Below are 20,719 nucleotides of genomic sequence, written 5' to 3' on the forward strand. Positions count from 1 at the left end.
AAAAAAAAAAAAAAAAAAAAAAAAAAAGAGATGGGGTCTCATTATGTTGCCCAGGCTGGTCTGAAACCCTTAGGCCTCCTAAAGTATTGGGATTATAGGAGTGAGCCACTGTACCAGGCCCCTAATAATAATCTTATCTGCAAATATTAACAATGCACTTGGTGTGATGAAGAACAGTGAGTTCTCATTTTGCATCTTTCTCATTTAAATCACACGATCACTCCAATGTCTCTCAGTTGCCCAGGCTGTAGTGCTGTGGTATGATCATGGCTCACTGCAGCCTTGAACTCCTGGACTCAAGCAGTCCTCCTGTCTTAGCTTCCTGAACAGGGAGGACTTATAGGCACACACCACCACACCTGGCTAATTTAAAAAAAGAAATTTGTAAAGATGAGGGTCTTTGCTGTGTTGCCCAGGCTGCTCTCAAATTCCTGGCCTCAAGCTGTCCTCCATTCTCAGTATATAGACATGTTTGAGCAAATCATTTATCATATAGATTAGATGTCACACTGCGTTTGAGCAAGAGTCAGGCTGCAGTTTTCCTAAAGTAACAAAATGATAGACCTTTGTTAAAATGAAACAAACCATCAATGTAGTCACTCCTTTTGACAGGTAATGAGATGGGTACTTTCAATTCTGCCTTGGGCACAGTGGAGGAAGAGAGGCACTGGCCCAAATACACTGAAAGCTCAGCCTTACTGGCCTTTGACTCTGCCCTGAGGAGGTATGAAAGGAAATTTTGAAGCAAAAGAAAATCCCAATCATAACAGAAGTTTACAAAGAGGCCCAAGGGAGTGGCCTTTGTACCAGTAGTGCTGTTTTTTCTGAAAATAAAAAAACTGAGTAACATGAGCTTCACATGAAAGGGTCTAAAAAAGAGCAGGAAGGCAGGCATTTCCCCTGAGCCAGCAGAGTAGCAATTGCCCACTTTCTAAGAGTGATCAGTGGTGACAGCTGGGAGAGAGGTGAGAGCTGGGTAAGCCGGGAGGTGACTTCTATGTCCTTGACTTCCTGTGAATGTTGAAAGGCACTGTGTCATTTGCCTACTGAGAGTCCACTTTGGGAGGCCAAAGAGTGGAAGACACTACTGGCTTTAAAGCTCCATTTCTCTGGAGATTCCCAAACTGTGTCTTTGACCATCTCTTCAATCTTGAAGAAAAAGAGAGAGAGAGATGTTGTGATTTAAAGGAGAAATTTGCAAAATGAGAGATAGCTGTTTTTGATCACACCAAGTGCATTTGCAATTTTAATGGACAGCAACTCAGCTGATAAGATACTCTGAATAATCAAATAACATAGTTCTTCCTCAACTGAAGAAGGAAAAAGTTAATGTTTTCAATTTTCTAAATTGTTTTTCTCCCAGAAAGTTTTCTTAAACCATTCATCTTCCGCAGTTAGCAAACGCTAACAGGCAGGCAGATAAATAAACAACAAATAAGTATTCGTGGAAAGCACAAACACCACCAATGCCAAAACAACTTTCCTTTTTCAGGAGCATGTGTGATTGTGATTTTTGATTGCATAAGTTCCAGGAAAAATGGTTATTAGTGTGCATGATGGGATTAAATCTGGCAATCACTCTTGGTAATATACAGAGAGAACCATAACTTTCAAGTAAGTGCTCTGATACTCAACCAAAGTGAAGAGCCTCTAGGTCCCAGAGGACAACCGTTGAGGGACTTTGCAAACTAAGGCCAGGGGAGATGGAACAGGGATGAACTGAGGGGAAGAAAAACAAAGTGGGCTTAGGATGGAGAACTCGGGCAGCATGCCAGCGGCTGAGCACCCTCTGCTGGGAAATGCTGTGAGCTGGCCGCCCTGATGGGAAGAATGTCCACATCTGGCTTCAGAAAACATCCCGAGAGACACAGGATCCCCCCCTTGCCTCTGCAGGGCATCTTCTCCTATCAACAAAAGGAAGTGGGAAGAAAGAAACAGCAAGAAGAGGCCTTCAAAGAAAGTATTTTAAGAGTTTTATCTATGGCAGCCCTGCAATCTTCCCTCTTTCCAGTGAACAGAGAAGAGCTCAAATATCCACACCTTCACATCTGAGGTGAATTGTTCATATATCAAATTCTTATAATATCCTAAGGCAAAGGAAGACCAAGGTGAGCGGGCTCCTGAAGAAGTATTGACGGAATATTAGAGCTGAAAGGGGCCTTGAAAAGTTGTACTTCATGGTAATCATGTGCCATATAATCTTTCGGGTATAGGTATAAAATAGGTTCCCCATAATGGCACAATTCACATACTGAACTGTGCAATAGGATTACAGCACCATCTTGTGGCCAAAATCTATACAGCGCTGAACACAAAAAGCTCCACTTTGTTCCATTCTTACTTGGAGTTTAGTATTAGTTTGTAGTTTACTTTCTTGTAACCACATACAACATTTTGAGAGTAATATTCCTCATTCTTACATATACACATAATAAAAAGAATATGAATTTAAAAGAACAGGGGTGGCCAGGCGTGGTGGCTCACGCCTGTATCCCAGCGCTTGGAGAGGCTGAGGGTGGATCACCAGGTCAGGAGATTCAGACTATCCTAAAACGGTGAAACCCTGTCTCTACTAAACAAATAAAAAAACTAGCTGGGCATGGTGGCACGTAGTCTCAGCTACTCGGGAGGCTGAGGCAGGAGAATCACTTGAACCCAGGAGGCAGAGGTTGCAGTGAGATGAGATTGCACCACTGCACTCCAGGCTGTGTGACAGAGTGAGACTCCATCTCAAAAAATAAATAAATAAACAAATTAAATAAAGAATAGGGGTTATGTGGTCTGTAAACAGTAATGCTACATTTTTAGCTAGGGGACTTTTTTGATACAATTATACTTTGGAAACAGGGAACTAGAGAGTGGGAAAAGGTGGAAAAAGAATTTCAAAGGAAATGACTAATCTATTTCTCTGGGGTAAACCTAAATTCAAATGTCAGTACTTCCATACGGTCTTATGACTGTCTTCTCAACATGGACGAGGCATTAGTCAAAAAGCTAGTCCTTCAAATGGTCACTGAATGCTCTTGGTCACACGCACCGTTTGATGACACCCTTGCATCCACGTGTTCCTTTTGCCCACATATCATACTTAGGCAGTCAGGCTCATAGGACAAATAGTTATTCAGAGACTGGTTCCAAATTTCAAGCTATTTGATATGCAATTGAAAATGTATGCGATTTTTCTACATTAAATTTTCTACATTTCTGCCCTATTTTAGTGGATGCTTTTAAAAAGTACAACTTAAGTTCTAAGAAGGCTTTACTTAAAAATATGTTGAATTACATTCTGTATAAGGCATATGGATCTCTACTTGCAAAGTAGTTTTATGAACTGGAGCTAGACTCGTCCCACATGTAAATTTCAAAGCATTCAAGGTTTAGAAGCTTGAAAACCTAAAAGGATAGTTCCCCTCGAAGCTTGTAGGTTAAGGTCCCGCAAACTCCCGAGCAGGAGAAATTTGGGAATGCACAATCAGCACTATTTAGCAGGGGGGAAAGGATTACTATGTTTGCAAATGAATTCTCTAGACTTTCTTGTTACGTTGACCTTAAAAAAACAATTAGAATCATACTACAGCTAGATTCTGCCTTCTCACAGACACTGGATAAGTGGTCAGAAGACCTGTCTTTTGCTTTCCAGAAAAGTTGATGATATTATCTCTTTTCTCCTAAAGTGTCAGTAAGATGCTTATCAAATCATGTTTACTTGTGGATAATACACACAAACGACATTTTATCACTAGGTTTGGTCCTCTATCCTTCTGTTCCATTACTAGGAGTTGAAGTTAACTCTGAAAATAAGGTAAAATATAGTTGACACTTGAACAATGCAGGGATTAAGGATGTTGATCTCTCATGCAGTAGTAAATCTTTATAAAACTTTTGACGTCCCCAAAACTTAACTACTGATAGCTTATGGCTGACTGGAAACCTTACTGATAATATATTAATAAACAACTGATTAACACATATTTTACTTATTATATATATTATACACATTATTCTTACAACAAAGTAAGCTAAAAAATATTAAGAAAATCAAAAGAAGATAAAATATATTACTATTAAGTGAGCGTTGATGATCAAAAAGGTCTTCATCCTTGTCTTCACACTGAGTAGGCCGAAGAGCAGGAGGAAGAGGGGATGGTCTTGCTGTCTCAAGGTGACAAAGACAGAAGAAAATCTGTATACACATAGTGATCTGCACAGTTCAAACCCACGTGGTTCGAGGGTCAACTTTAACTTACTTTTAACCTACCAATTCAGTCAACTAGTTATTTTTCAAATTTTCCCCTGCAAAAATAGTCCCTGCTTTACCTTTGGGAGCTATAAACCTTCTAATATGACTCAAGTTCCACTTTCTTAGCCAGTCTCAGAAAAGGCATTTCAAAGTTCCTTCATCTTTCTTTATAAAAAAATTTCAGGGCCAGGCGTGGTGGCTCACACCTATAATCACAGCACTTTGGGAGGCTGAGGTGGGTGGATCACCTGAGGTCAGGAGTTTGAGACCAGCCTGGCCAACGTGGCAAACCCAGTCTCTACTAAAAATACAAAAATTAGCTGGGCATGGTGGTGCATGCCTGTAATCCCAGCTTTTAGCGGGGCTGAGGCAGCAGGATCGCTTGAACCTTGGAGGTGGAGGTTATAGTGAGCTGATGTCCTGCCACTACACTCCAGCCTGAGCAACACAGGGAGACTCCATCTCGAAAAATAAATTTCAGGCTGGGGTGCGGTAGCTCACACCTGTAATCCCAACAATTTGGGAGGCTGAGGCAGGTGGAACATGAGGTCAGGAGATTGAGACCATCCTGGTCAACATGGCAGAACCCCGTCTCTACTAAAAATACAAAAATTAGCTGGGCATGGTGGTGCATGCCTGTAATCCCAGCTTTTATGGGGGCTGAGGCAGGAGGATCGCTTGAACATTGGAGGCAGAGGTTAGAGTGAGCTGAAATCCTGCCACTGCACTCCAGCCTGGGCAACAGAGCAAGACTCCATCTCAAAAAAAAATTTTTTTTTAGGCTGGGGTGCAGTGGCTCACACCTGTAATCCCAACAATTTGGGAGGCTGAGGCAGGTGGATCATGAGGTCAGGAGATTTAGACCATCCTGGCCAATGTCGTGAAACCGTCTCTACTAAAGTAAATACAAAAAATTAGCTGGGCATGGTGGCGCATGCCTATAGTCCCAGCTACTTGGGAGGCTGAGGCAGGGAAATCCCTTGAACCCAGGAGGAGGCTGCAGTGAGCCGAGATTGCGCCACTGTACTCCAGCCTGGCAACAGAGCCAGACGTCTCAAAGAAAAAAAAATCATGGCAAAAGTACTGATGGTTTTAGCATTTTATCTCTTTTCTATTCTGAACTCATAGGTCCTGCTATTCTTGTTAACCCTTGGGAGTGACTACTGGCAGACTGAAACTAAAAAAGTTTTAAAAAATGATAAATGAAAAGGAATTTGCAGTTGGGGGATTACTGAACTGACCACAAAGGATTAGAAAATGAAAACCTCTCTACTGAATTTAATGTGTTCAAATACTTAGAACAGTGCTTGGTACATACTAGCTATTATTATGATAGGAGAATACTAAGTGAATTGATACATACTTCATTTTCCCTTCACCATTAACATTTTAAGCTGTTTTTGAGTTTCAACTTCTTAGTAAAGGCAATTTCTTAAAAGCATAAAATTTGCCTTTTCTTCCTATTTATATTAGAAATTCAACAAGAAACATACTAGAAGTATACAGAATTTTAAACTTAGAATCTAGGGATCACATAAATAGCTGCCTATTTATAATCTGTACTATGCACTTCCCAAAGAGTTTTAACATTACTATTTTAGTTAAAATTGTATTACAGAAGCAAAGTTCATCAGCCTCCTACCATTACTGGGTATATCAAATTAAAATGCAATGTAACGTTTGGAGAAAAAAAACCTTTTTTATTGGTTTTACAGGACAGAATTCATGTAAGACACATATTTGAATTATGACACCTCAAAGCTAGAGGCAAATAAAATATACCTAATAATACAAATTCTATACAATTAAGAACTTTAGGAAAATTTCTTGCAAAAATGTCAAAAAATATTTCATCTGGCCAGGCACAGTGGCTCACACCTGCAATCCCAGCACTTTGGGAGGCCAAGGAGGGTGCATCACTTGAGGTCAGGAGTTCAAGACCAGCCTGACCAACATGGTGAAACCCACTCTTTACCAAAAATACAAAAATCAGCCGGGTATGGTGGCACATGCCTGTAATCCCAGCTGCTAGGAAGGCTGAGGCACGAGAATCACTTGAACCCAGGAGGTGGAGGTTGCAGTGAGGTGAGATCATGCCACTGTACTCCAGCCTGGGCCACAGAGCTAGACTCAATCTCCATAATAAAAAAAAAATCTGATCAAACCAAGCTTTTAAAAAAACAAAACCAAAAACACTGTGACTTGGTTAACATTTATTTAATTTTAGGAACAGTAAAAAACAAAAAACACCTATTTCTTTGCAATTTTGAAAACATCTAGCTTGAAACACCTTTGACATTTATCTGACTTTTGCTCTCACATTTCAGGCTCCACATCATGGCTGGCTGGCTAGCTGGCAGTGATGGTCTTTTGTGTTCTCAACGTTTCTTTGGGCTTGGAATAGTTCCAAGGCCGCCTGTTCTCTGTGAATCCATAAAGTTTCCTAAGGGCCACTCGAGCAGCCTCTTCTTCTGCAACCAACACTGTTTCCCCAGGTCCTTCTGCAATCAACTTTTTATCACTAGAAAGAGAACAAACAGTTGTCTTAAATCACCTGCAACATGATAAGACAGTACACAAAGCAATTATAAAGCAATTATGCTTTCTACATCTTATTTCAATAACACCCATTAGAAGTAACACAATAGCTTTGATAGATCTTAACTAGCTTTGGAATTTTAACTAGCTTTGCTGCAAATTCATTACATATGGTAATGAGACAAAGATACATTTGTGTTTCCTTAGAAATATACACAACTCTATTTTTAAAGTCCAAAAAAGCAAGCAGTATCTACGTTTTCAATTGTTGATGAGAATTGGAAGAATATGGAAACAAATATCTCCTTACAAAAACCTGAAACTATTAAAAATATTATCAGGAATTATGACTGTTCTTATTTTTAACGTGTGATATAACTTGGGAAAATATTCTGTTGAAAAAATTATGACTTTTGAGTTTGCCATCTAAACTTTAACACAAATGAGAAACCAGTTCTATATTTCAAATTAGGAACTTTAGGCCAGGTGTGATGGCTCACACCTGTAACACCAACACTTTGGGAGACCAAAGCAGGAGGATTGCTTGAGCCCAGGAGTTCAAGACCAGACTGGGCTGCATAGTGAGACCTCTTCAAAAAATTTAAATAAATAAATAAATAAATAAAAAGGAAAAAAAAAAAAAGAACATTAGATCTACAAAAACACTACTACCCAATAGTAATCACTGTAGTAATATGGTAAACTACTTCTTACTTTTTTTTTTTTTAGATAAAAGATCATTCTCCAAAGTGTCCTGATCTCATTAAAAATTCTTTTAAAATGTCACCTATAATAACTGTACTATATTCATCATGTGCATATATCATTTCCCTCTTGTGGAATACCACATTTATATCTAATTTTTTTTTTTTTTAGTTCAATAACTATTTACTGACCACCACCATGTCCCAGCAACTGTTCAAGGTATGGAGCATAAAGAGGGAAACAACAAATGTCTCTGTTCACGAAATTTGTCTGAAAATTTAAGGCAAACAACCAAAAATTGAAATACCATAATCAAAGAACATAAAAAATGTCAAGATGCTTGGCATTTTGTCAAAATTATTCACAGAAATACTGAGTACATTTTTTTCTACCAGCAGTGAATAAACTGGTGACAAAAGATATGTTTAAAAGGTCTGCCAATCAGGTAAGTAACAAGGAGTAAACTGAAAAGGAAACTTTTTACAACACTATCAATTTTCCCCATGTAGTAACTTCTATTTCTTTTATACTTATAGTCTTTTCTGATACAAGGATCAGAAAAATCTTTACCTAAATTTTAATCTAGGTTTTTAAAAAATATTCAATATTTAAACACTTTAATCTTAACATCTGAAATTAATTTGGGGCAGGTCAACTTTTTACTAACAAAACTAAAAAGCTCTCAACATGGGGTGATTTATACCTTTTGATGGACAACTAAGCCCTTCCTTTTCCAGTTCTAGGCTCAGCTGAAGCTACTGACAAGAATGGATTAAGGTTAAATCTGCAACATGAAGTCAACATTTGTACTTTTTTTTTTTTTGAGATAGAGTCTCTATCGCCCAGGCTGGAGTGCAGAGACATGATCTCAGCTCACTGCAATCTCCGCTTCCTGGGTTCAAGTAATTCTCCTGCCTCAGCCTCCCGATTACAGGCGCACACCACCATGCCCAGTTAATTTTTTGTATTTTTACTAGAGACGGGGTTTCACCATGCTGGCCAGGCTGGTGTTGAACTCCTGACCTTGTGATCCACCCACTTTGGCCTCCCAAAGTGCTGGCATTACAGGCGTGAGCCACTGTGCCTGGCCTCATTTGTAATTTTACACAGAAAAATTTAAGATAACATACTGAAAGTCTATAGTAAATAGTTGGCTGACAAAAGCTAAGATTAGTAAAACTCAGATTCCTCCTAAGAATAACTAGCAGGAAAGAAGTAGTAAATAGCCACAGGGAAGAGATTTTTTAAAAAACCTTTTAATGCAATTCAAATTAAGGAATTTGAAGAAGTTATGTTAACATGCGTTATGGAATGTGAAGAGTCTGTTTTTAAGGCTTTGTGAGGAGTCTGTTTTTAGGATTTCCTCAAAGTTATAAAGATTAAAATTTCACTAACCAGTATAAGCCAACAAAATACAAAGGCAAAGCTGTGGTGCCACCAGACTGCCTAGTGAGTCTTGATTCAGGAAGTGAAATATTTCTTCTCTTCAGTTCTTCTACCAATAGCCCCATGGGATTTATTATCTTCCACATCTCAAAGAGCTCTTTTCCAGTCATTTGAGTAATTAAGAAGTCCTGCATATAAAAATATAATTTATACATTTTAAGTAGTATAAAGAACATTAGGACCACAATTCAAAATACATTTTTTACACTTTTTAAATTAGAAAAGTAACAAAGTACATTTTTAACAGAAATTTAAAACTTAATGGGAAATGAAAGACAAAAATGTGCTATTCTCTTTCATTCCCATAGTTTTTACATAAATTTTATTACAAAAATCATAATTGGATTAAAAAAACTTGAAAGCCTGAGAAACCTATTTCAAACAGTATGATCCACCAAAATGCCACAGAAGGCAGATTCCTTTTTTCTTGTTTGAGACAGGGCTTCACTCTGTTGCCTAGGCTAGACTGCAGAAGTCTGATCTCAAGTGCACTGAAGCCTTGACCTCCTGGGCTCAAGCAATCCTCCCAGCTCAGCCTCTTGAGCAGCTGAGACTACAGATGCACACCACCATACCCGGCTAGTTTTTAAATTTTCTGTAGAGACAAGGTCTCCGTAAGTTGCCCGGGCTGGTCTCGACTCCTGGCATCAAAGGATCCTCCTGCTTTGGGTCTCAAAGCACTGGAATTACAGGCATTAGTCACCGCGCCCTGCCCTATCTTATAAATTAGAATTATATTCCTACAGGTAAGAAAAAAATATTTAAAGAATTGAGTTAACAAAAAGTAATAACTTCTGGTAGAAACTCATGTAAAATGGCACTCAGATAACAATACCTCCTCCATTAATAATGTTTTTAAAAACTCAGCCAGGCACAGTAGCTCACACCTGTAATCTTGGCACTTTGGGAGGCCAAGGCAGGCAGATCACTTGAAGCCAGGAGTATGAGACTAGCCCGGCCAACATGGTGAAACTCTCTCACTACTAAAAATACAAAAATTAGCCAGGCATGATGGTGCATGCCTGTAAACCCAGCTATAAGGGAGACGTACGCACGAGAATCACTTGAACCAGGGAGGTGGAGGTTGCAGTGAGCCAGGATCGTGCCACCACTGCATTCCAGCCTGGGCAACACAGCAAGACTCTGTCTCAAAAAACAATAATAAAAAATAAAAAATAATTCTAAAAAATCATTTAATAATTTCACATAAACTGTCTTTTAAAACTGCAACATAGTATTAATTATTTATATGACTAAGATAACTGAGAAATTATGAACATTCAAAGCAGAATTGATTTTGCCAGTAAAAAACATTATGTTGTATAGAAATTATGGAAGCAAATGTTAATTTTCACAGCAATTTACATATTCCACTTAACTTGTATCAACAAACATTAGCAATATGATAACAAGATGGACGGAGGCAGGAGAAAAGAAATTTAAAAAGATCCTTTAGTTCATGAAATGAAGTCAATTCATTACAACACTCCTCCATGCACATTAAGTGGATGAACACTTTCAGCGTCATTAATAAAAAATATTAGGCCAGACATGGTGGCTGATACCTATAATCCCAGTACTTTCGGAGGCTGAGGTGGGAAGATCACTTGAGGTTAGGAGTTCAAGACCAGCCTGAACAACATAATGAGACCCCATCTCTTAAAAAAAAAAATTAGTTAGACATGGTGGTGTATGCCTGTGGTCCCAGCTACTAGGGAGGCTGACATGGGAGGATGGCTTGAGCCCAGGAAGTCGAGGCTGCAGTGAGGTGTGACTACGTCACTGCACTCCAGCCTGGACACACTAGACAGAGTGAGATGCTGTCTCAAATAAAAAATGTATAAATCCATTCTCAGTAGGGGATTTTGAAACTTTTAAAGTACAGAAGTAGATATGCCTTATGGGCTATGTATGTATACAAACATATATAAAAATCACTGACCTGCTGTCTGTTATATGGAATAACCACTTGTAAGGTAAGAAAACACAATTCTTTCCCATCACCTAAGATATCAGTAGGAATATAGAAAGAAAGCTCTATTTTTCTTAAGTGATTACCTTCTATTACTTCCTTCTCTTTTTTTGCTATTTGCTTCTGGTCTTATTAATTTATTATTAAAACTTTCTAATAGGGTGTGAGTTGAATACTCCAATCTCATCTCCCCAGAATAGGGAAGCAGTATGAAGAAACGGTGTTTCTAAAATGCACATTTGATCATTAAAAACCTCTCACCACCAGCTGTCTCGACACAAGAGCATCAAATACTTACTCATGGCTAAGAGTGCTATTCTAGTTTCCAGATGCAGACATCACGTGAAGAGCTAGTTAAAATACAGATTCCTAGGCCCTACTCCCAGAGATTATGTACTCTGAGGGGGCACCTGAGAATCTGCATTTCTATCAAGTTCTCCAGTGATGCTGATACTGACGCCCAAACCACTTTCTGAGTAACACTATTAGCTCTTCTGCACACTGGCTCCTAAAGGTCCACAATCATCTCTGATCACTTCTCCAAATGCAATATGATCCAGCCACAAAAAATTATCTATAGTTCCAAGCAGAAGCTCATTCTTGACACTGTCTTCCCAAAACATCCTTTTTAGGGGCAAAAATCATTTCTATAAAGCCTTTCCTAGCCTTACTAAAGCTGGTTGTTGTGTCCTCCGAGTTTACGCTGCACCTTAATACCTCCCCGAAAGCACTTCCACAATCCATTCCATCTGACTAACAAGCTGTGAGCAGGATCAAATCCTATTTAGACTGTGGCTCCAGAGCTCAGCAGAGTGCCTGGTCCATAGGAAGGCACTCAACATTAAGTGGATGAACAAATGAAATAGGACAATCCAAACCTGTCAATTCTACTATGGGAGACATCAAAGCTCGACTTAGAAGTAGCTATGTGAATTATCTATGTTTCATAAGATCTTTACTTGGAACTGTTAAGAGGCATTAAAATATGGTAAATATTTCCAACATAGTTTCATGACTACCTTGTAGAATTTCAAAATGGTGACCAAAAATGCTTAGAGTTTTAAAACGTCACAAAGGTTATAATAAAGAGACTAGAAATCAAAGAGAACTTTGTCAGACTTCCTATAGAAAAAAAAACTATCTTAACTGAGGGGAGGGAAGGAGAAAGGTCTTACTTGAGTCTGAAGTATCAGTAAACACAGATATTCTCTAACAAAATTATCAAACTTGGTATCAAAACTAAACGAACAGATTCCAACAGCATGTGATGCTGGTTTAAAGACTGAATATCAGTCTGATAGATGCCTGAATCAAGACTGTTTTTATGACTTAAAGTGATTGCGTAGGGCCAGGTACAGTGGCTCATGCCTGTAATCCAAGGACTTTGGGAGGCCGAGGCAGGCAGATCACATGAGGTCAGGAGTTCGAGACCAGCCTGACCAACATGGAGAAACCCCATCTCTAATAAAAATGCAAAATTAGCCAGGCATGATGGTGCATTCCTGTAATCCCAGCTACTCGGGTGGCTGAGGCAGGAGAATCACTTCAACACGGGAGGCGGAGACTGTGGTGAGCCGAGACTGCACCACTGCACTCCTGCCTGGCCAACAAGAGAGAAACACCATCTCAAAAAAAAAAAAAAAAAAGTGGTTGTGTGGAATCTCTATTATCAAAAAGTGAACAAAAACCTCATGTTTTCATCCAACAGCAGAGGATACAACTTCTCCCAGTTAATAAATTATAAAAGGACAGTGGGAGTCAAGTTGTACCAATTACATAAGAATCTGAATTAGCTAAGCTACTAGCTAACAAAGAATTATACGTGAGAGGGACTCGAAATCCAAGATTTCAACACTTGGAAGAGTACAACAGCAGCTGGTACTGAAGCACAGGCCTCAGCATAGCGTCCTTTGACTTCATGCATTCACCAAACATCTACTGAGTATCTCTCATGCAGGCAGTATCCTCGGCCCTAAGGATGTAAACCTAAAGATGACATGGCTTGCAGTCAGAAATCACAACTCACAATTTAATAATCACTTCTGATGATATCCACAATAAGAGACACCTGGAATAATTAAGGCCCTTCCATAAAAAACCTTTAGGTCTTTCTCAGTTTTTCTTGGGAGAAATATTCACTTCCAAGGTGATATATCAAAGAAATGAATTACAAAAGAAAATTTTCCCTTCTGTCTAACTCAAGCATGTCCAATTAATAATTACGTACCCTGATGAAAAGTGCAGTCCTCTCGGGTCCACTGCTCTGTAGCAGGGCTCCAATAACCGCAAAGAAAGTCTGCTGTAATACAGTCGGGGGCACTGGGAATTCTTCACTCAGTGTTAACTGCTCCACAGCCAAGTTTCTAGCCACGTGACACACAACTTCCTCACCAGTAAGAAAGTCAACAAGACTTCTGACGCCTTCTGTGGGTAAGTCTGGGAATTCGTCTTCAAGAAATTGTGTGAGGCAAGTCTTTGAAAAAGACATCCCTTGTTCAGATAGTTCTTGATTACTTTTAAGATTCAGAGGAACAGCTTCTTTCTCTATCCCAAGCTGTTGGCGTTTGGCCTCCTCACTTCTAATATAGCAGCTATTAACAAATGCAGTTTTGAGAATGTCTAAGGAAAAGTTTTCATGTAACCGATGTCCAAAAGCTTGTATTTCTGCATGGTAATCCCAGTTGGGCTTCTCTGAACTGAAAATGTAAAGACAGTAAGAGATGGTAAAAAGAACAACCTGTTACTGTGATATAAAAATTTTTCACTGTGTTGTAATGTTATTAATTACAGAAAGAAAATGAAAAAAGGTTATACTTGTTTTAATGCCAGGCTGATATTCTAAATGTTAAAACTGAAGTCAGATAAATACTAGCAGTTCTTTGCTATATTCTACATAAACGGTTGGATTAATTTTCCCTTTGATCCAATTGTCATATGAAATTCGTTCTTCAATATAAAAGAATAAGCCATTAGCCTTTTAGGTTCCTTATTTCTACACTAACTATGAAACTATGTTTTATACCTAAGTACAAAACATAAATGATAATTTCAGATTCAAGCCATAAACACTAGGTACATTATATTTACAGTCATCCCTCAATATCTGTGGGGGATGGTTCCAAGGACTCTACTGGATACCGAAATTCATGGATGCTCAAGTCTCATATAAATGGTGTAGTAGAGGCATACTTCACTTCATTGCACTTCAGTCTATTGTTCTTCACAGATTTATTGTATATTCTTTTTATAAATTGAAGGTTTGTAGCAATTCTGCATGTGCTCACTTTGTGTCTCTGCGTCAGCATTTTTTAGCAATAAAGTATTTTAAATTAAGGTACATATATTGCTTTTTAGACAATACTACTGTACACCTTCAATAAACTACCGAATAGTATAAACATAAGTATGCACTGGGAAACTAAAAAAGTCATGTGACTCGTTTTATTGCCGTGGTCTAGGACCAGTCCTGCAATATGTCTGAGGTACACCTGTATTTGCATAGAACCTGTGCACATTCCCCTGTATACTTAAGTCATCTCTGGATTACTTATACGTAACATAATGTAAGCGCTACATAAATAGTTGTTATCCTGTATTGGTTAGGGAATAGTGACAAGAAAAAAAGTCTGCACATCTTCAATACAGAGAAATCATTATCCCTTACCCCCAATATTTTTAACTTGCCATTGGGTGAATCCTTGGATGTGGAACACACAGATATGAAAGGCGACCTGTATTCTTTATTTTATTGGCTTAGGTTTTGGAAATATTTAAATTAGCAATTAAATAATCTATCAATATCACAAGTAGGTTAAAAGTTCATCATCATTTCCAAGAATGAACTAAAAAGTCTTAAAAAAAAACCCAAAAACTCAAAATAAAATCCTTTTAAGAAACAAAGGGAAGCAAAGTATAAAAAAATGGGTTGAAAGTCATAAGATCTATCCAATAGATCCATGAAGTTTCTTCCAACTTTGAGAGTCTAAAATACTTAACATTACAATAAAGAGGGGAATGTGAATTAAGAAGAGATGTTATTTTTGCCATAATCTTCTGTTAGAAGACCGTTCCTCCTGGTAGGGGTACAAAGGGTAACATTTTGACGGACAATGTTAAAGTACTAATAGCTTTCAAAATTTCATACTATGTATGCGTCCCCAAAGGTGAAATAAAGATACACACTGTTACATAGGTTATGATGGCAATAATATGGGGCTCATAGGCCCAAAAACAGAGCCATAAAAAAGAGTGAGGTACATCTCTTTGAAATGCCATGACAACATGTCGAAGACACATTATTAAAGAGAAAAAGCAAGACGCAGGAATTTAAATTATGTAAAGTCTGATCTGATTTGGCGCTATAAAAACCAGTCTCTCTATGCCAAACCTGCTACCAGAGCGAGGCTAATTAGGGCTATCAGAGCCCTCACTTCACTGCACTGTACTCCTGAGTCCCTTTCCCTGAGGGGAACGCATTTTCCCGTCTCCATCACCACTCTGGTCTCTCCCATGCATTCAAACAGGTGCCTGCCCTTCTAGAAATAAGGGACAGGGAGAGGAGAGAAACTAGGAAAAGAGAACCTGGAGTCTGTGCAGGGCTTTTGGGATTAAGTTCTTCACTCACTAAGGAAGGGATTGGGAATACAAAGGATGGGAGCAGGAAAGTTTGGGGCAACTGGTTGGAGGGAAAGTGAAGTTCAATGATGCTCTAGATTTTAAACCCCACATATATCACTTTTTTCTTAAAGAAGCCTGGGACACAGTAGGAAAAAAAAGACTAGGGCAAAAATCTAAAGCTAACTTATTTTCCTTTTACTCTAGACAGACTTCAGGTTGTAGATTCTTTTTCTTTTCTCCTTAATTTACCACGTTGTGGACCGCTTTCTTCCCTCTTGTCGGAATTCGCAGGCATTACAGATGGGGGCTTCAGCACCCAAGTCCACATAAGGAAGACCCTCCAGCCAGCCCCATTTCTCCCAATTTTCAGTAGTAGATAAAATCCTAACTAGGAATTTCAAAACGTAGGGAGCAGCCCAGAGCTCTACCGCCCGCGGCACGAATCCATTTTCTTTGCCTCAGGCCACGCGCCAGCTCACGGGAGTCTCTACCGCAAACTTCCTAAGGCTCAGCCCAGGGGCGCATCAGCCGCAGGCACGAAGCCGCGGAAAGGAAACCCGGAGTCTGCGACCGCCACCCTGACCCCTTCCCGAGGCGGCTCCTACCGGCGCACAGGCGGCGGCGGGCACCGCAGCAGGCGCCGCCGCTCTAACTCCTTCTGGAAGCGGAAGGCGGCGCGGAATCCCTTCTTCACTCCCCGAACCGGAGGGACCAGCATGGGGGCGGCTGGAGCCAGGAGGGAGCGAGGCCCCTGCTGGAGCAGTCTTATCAGCCCTGACGCCATTGCAGGGCAGAAAGTGACGGAGGGCGAAACGAAAGCAGTCGGGGCAGTGTCGCTGTAACACACTTCCCCCGGAACTGGGTACGCGGAGAGAGGGCGGAGGAGAAGACAGCTCCCGGGGCGGGGCGACTGAGAAGGGGCGGGGCGACTGAGAAGGGGCGGGGGCAAAGACAACCTCCAGGGCGGGGCGACTGAGAGAGGGCGGGGGCGGAGACAGCTCCCGGGGCGGGGTGACCGGGGCCGCGTTGACACTGCGCGTGCGCTTGTTCTCGCGTCGTTCGAGTTACTTTCCAATCATCAGGGCTTGAGGGCGTTGGGGTCTCAAAAGTTTCTGGGAGAAGTTGCTTCATCCTGTCAATTGTTCTCTTGTTGCTTCTTCCCTCGTTACAGCAAAGCAAACAATCTGTTTCACTTTCAGATTAAGGAAACATTTAAATCTTCAAAAAAGAAAAATTCTTAATTTCTCTTTAGGGTTCCAGACCATCAGTCCGGCCACTACTGAGCAAGTATTTAACCGAACTTCTATTTTTGACCCAGCACGTCTCCAAAACCCTTAGTTTTGGAAACCCTAGACTCAGAAATGTTGGCTTATCCAAAATTAAAATGTGTCTTTAAAAACAATTTAATAGTACATATTTTTGAACGTCCGGAAAATGACTGGAAAAAAGAAACGTAAAAACGGTAACAGTGGAATTACAGTTTAATCCTTCTTTATCTTAACACTCTTTAACAATGCAATTCTGCTTTCCTATCAAACTGTTAATTGAGTACAATTTTTAAAAGAACATATTAAGTCACAAAGGGAGACGTCTGAATTCCCAGTTTTGAGTTGCCTGCTGGAAATCTAGACCCTCAAGGGGCAATGTTTTCTGTGATCTCTCTGTTTTTTAAAGGCATCTATGTTCCCAGCAGTCATTCAGATTGAACTCCTATGTCTTTGATTGTTCTTGTTTCCACAAACCTCCTATTCTGTCCAGTTACCGAGTGCTTTTTCAATTTATTTCCACTGCAGGTACCTGATGGCTCTCCTCACCTCTTTCCGTGGTTATTGGAATTGGTCTGGTAACTTCCTCACTTCCCCAGACACAGCTCACCTACATTCATCTCCCTGAAGCACAGACCACAAAGCACGTTATGACTTAGCTTCAGATCTTCAATACCAGGATCATACAATTCAGTCTGGGTTTCTTAGCTTGACCATTTCAAAAGGGAGAATCTAACGGGTTCATCCCAGCTTATAAAAAGGGTTCCCTTTGGGAAGGAAGAGAACAAAAGAGGAGCTGGGCACAGACCAAAAAACAAGCTGATGGATTTCTGATTGCAGTAAATTCTTCAAGAAGGGGTGAAAGGAGGTTATATGATTGACGTTCGTGTTACAATGTATGCAAAGTACTGAAAATTCATGGAACATCAATCTGGTAACTGGAATAGAAGAAAACACAGGGAACTGTCGTTTCTGTAGAATTTAATTTATTAGGAAAAATAATCAGGGAACTGTCGTTTCTGTAGAATTTAATTTATTAGGAAAAATCTAAAGCCAGTTGTAGCACAATCTTGTTAAGTTAAAATGAGGTGTATCTGTGTTGAGAGTTTCTCAGTAATACAATGAGAGCATCATTTGCAGATTTAAAAAAAAAATGCAGGTCCTGATGAGATTTCTTCTAATAATGCCCTTCTCAGAACTCAGGAATTAACCAGTTTTTAAAAATTTACTTACACATCTTTAAATTTATTCAATAAACAAATAATAGAAGTACTTGGTTCCAGGATCCAGGCTCAGAAAACTTTAAGGAAGAAAAAGGCCAATGTGTTTTTCTGCCCTCAAAAACCTGATTTTCCTTTCACCTGCTGTTAGCTCTAATTTGATCAGTGCTCACAGATGTCAACAACTTTCCAGTTTTCAGTGGGTTAAGGTCAGGTGGAAGGGTGGGGAAAAGTCGCATTTAGGAAGAGAAGAAGGTGAGGCGATTGACACTTCACTTTAACCCGTGGGGAACACTTTAACATTTTGTGTTTTGATGCCAGGGATATTGTTGATATATTCCTTCAATTACGGTGAGGGCAGCGGGAATACAGGACACAGAAAGATGGAGAACAAAGTCAGTGAGCTCTGCTATAGGACCTTCCTGGATAATCAAGCAATTCTGAAACATCTGAGATTCCTCAGCACTACTTCATAGATTAGCTAAGAAATAACTACCTAATAGTGACCTTTAATCCAACTCATAAGGAAAATTACATGCAGAAATAATTACCATAGAATGAAAATTACTATAGATAAAACTGTTCAAATTACAAAATTGGAGTTACTGATGCATAGCGATATAGAATCAGTCATCACCAAAGTTATATCTGTTCAACTTAACTTTGGAAAATTTGACTTGATGGAAAATTTAACTCGATAGATCTAAAAGCCACAACAGAAAACTAATGATAGTAAAACTGACTAGCAAAATGCCTTAGTAAGCCTGAGCAACAAATAACATCTTAGGAAATAAATGTGGAAAAAATGTTCATGAAAATACATTAAGTAAGCAATATAAACATGAAAATACAATTAAAAATAGGATACTTGTGCTGCATAAAAAAGTGGTCAAGAAATTTAATTGGTTTTATGGAGCTTATTCCAGAAAACATTTTCTCAAAAAAAAAAAAAAAAAAGCATCAATGTTAGTATAACTCTGTTATAAACACTTTAATTCATAATTATGGAAGTAAAAACATTTTTGGTGTGTTAGAGCCAACAAGATGGTCTCAACAATTCCCACCTCCTGGTATTTACACCCTTGTATATTCCCCTCTTACACTGTGCCAGGATTAGTCTGTGTAACCAATAGACTACGGATTTTTTTTTTTTAATCAATTCTGGAGTGAAGTGATAAAATACATCATAGCTTCCATTTTGGTCAAATACCTTGTATTGCTTGGATTAGTCTCCTATCAGGAAGTCAACTGCTATGTCACGATGATGCCTAAGAAACCATGTGGAAAGGCTCATGTGGTGAGCAGCTGAGGCCTCCTGCCAACAGCCATGTGAATGAATAAGTGGTCTTAGAAATGGATCCTCCACTTCCAGGCAGACTTTCAGATGACTGCCTACTGGTCAATGCCTTGACTGCATCCTCATGAGAGACCCTCAGCCAGAATCACCCAGCTAAGCTGCTCCCAAACTCCTGACCCCCAGGAAAATATATGAGAGAATAAACATTTGTTGCTTTATGCCACTAAGTTTTGAAGTAATTTGTTACATAGTAACAGATAATTAATACACTTAGGGTCACATCAATTGGATGAAAATGGCAAAATAAAAAATACTTTATATTCATGAGACTTAGGGGATGGCCTCAGAGTGCTGGGTCTAGATGGAATTGTGGATTTTGCTAGATGCAGAAGAGATGGAAAGGAGGGACAACATTCCATAGCATGCACAAAGTCATCAGGAATGATGATGATTTGGTAAATTCCCTTTCAAAAAGTAAAAGCTGCCAGACCCTTTAATCCCTGTAGGAAGAGGTCCCCTTTCCTGTCATTAGAGATATTTTTCAGAAACAAGTTCAGGAAATACCAGGGTAGATGTCGAGCACAGCGTTTCCATTTTACCCATGTTCCTTGATGTTTCTGCTAAACTGAGCAATGTTTGGATCTGAGAGAGAGGGATGCCTGCTGCAGGGAAAGGAATATTTTAAAGGGTTACAAAAATAAGTAAAAACTGGTGATGAGAGGGAAAGTACCAGACCACTATGACTATAATATTGAAACTTCACACTTTTGTTTGGCGTTTTGAATAAATAAAGCATTGTAAAAGTGGTTTGAGATTTTTGCAATGTGATGGCTGTGCTGGCCTGCAGTGTAAACCTTGGGTAAAATCCTGAGAATGATTTAAAAGAACTCCTGGCAAAACTACTGAACAAGATTACCAAGTCTTCTTTCCTCTCTGGGATGAAACAATGTATCCAGATCTTTTGGCAAGGCCCAAGGAGACGAAGCATGTCCAAAGTCAGTAAATCTCTGTAGAATTCATTTTCAGTCCATTCCACAGATTTAACATGTATTGAACAGATAAACACTAATTAGGTATACATTGTAGCAATTGCTGAAAGACACTGATAATTTTTTTCAACATTTCCTCTTGATTAGAGTTAACCAGATTATAGCCATTAAAAATTAAAAATTTAAGAATCTGGGCCCAGCGCAGTGGCTCATGCCTGTAATCCCAGCACTTTGGGAGGGTGAGGTGGGTGGGTCACAAGGTCAGGAGTTAGAGGCCAGCCTGGCCAACATGGTGAAACCCGTTCTCTACTAAAAATACAAAAACTATCTGGGCATGGTGGCATGCGCCTGTTGTCCCAGCTACTAGAGAGGCTGACACAGGAGAATCGCTTGAATCCAGGAGGTGGAGGTTGCAGTGAGCCGAGATCAG

General features: G+C 39.5%; 1 protein-coding gene and 1 long non-coding RNA gene across 2 annotated transcripts in view; one reads left to right on the forward strand and one right to left on the reverse strand.

The window, feature by feature from the left end:
- Positions 1–5,919: 5,919 nt before the first annotated feature.
- MRPL44 (mitochondrial ribosomal protein L44) lies at positions 5,920–16,309 on the reverse strand. Its single transcript, XM_032278025.1, has 4 exons — positions 16,124–16,309; positions 13,129–13,597; positions 8,879–9,057; positions 5,920–6,761 (listed from the first exon to the last, which is right to left on the reverse strand). Exons 1-4 carry the CDS (start codon positions 16,300–16,302, stop codon positions 6,590–6,592), a joined length of 999 nt encoding a protein of 332 aa, XP_032133916.1. The 5' UTR covers positions 16,303–16,309; the 3' UTR covers positions 5,920–6,589.
- A 1,509-nt stretch (positions 16,310–17,818) lies between these two features.
- Positions 17,819–20,719, forward strand: part of LOC116551715 — a 6,736-nt gene continuing 3,835 nt past the window's right edge. Inside the window, exon 1 of the long non-coding RNA XR_004269054.1 lies at positions 17,819–20,106. This is a non-coding gene — a long non-coding RNA (uncharacterized LOC116551715). The remainder of the gene's footprint in view (positions 20,107–20,719) is intronic.

Source organism: Sapajus apella, unplaced genomic scaffold (genome assembly GCF_009761245.1).
Source record: "Sapajus apella isolate SASKATOON/1434 unplaced genomic scaffold, GSC_monkey_1.0 scaffold10, whole genome shotgun sequence".
Classification (NCBI taxonomy): Eukaryota; Metazoa; Chordata; class Mammalia; order Primates; family Cebidae; genus Sapajus; species Sapajus apella.

What these genes read in the sequence shown, in the direction of transcription:
- MRPL44 (XM_032278025.1), bottom strand. Translation starts at nt 16,302, where the DNA reads ATGGCGTCAGGGCTGATAAGACTGCTCCAGCAGGGGCCTCGCTCCCTC. An exon ending in CCGCCGCCGCCTGTGCGCCG is followed by an intron (nt 13,598 to 16,123) that starts GTAGGAGCCGCC and finishes TTACATTTTCAG; the next exon opens with TTCAGAGAAGCCCAACTGGG. An exon ending in GGACTGCACTTTTCATCAGG is followed by an intron (nt 9,058 to 13,128) that starts GTACGTAATTAT and finishes TTTTATATGCAG; the next exon opens with GACTTCTTAATTACTCAAAT.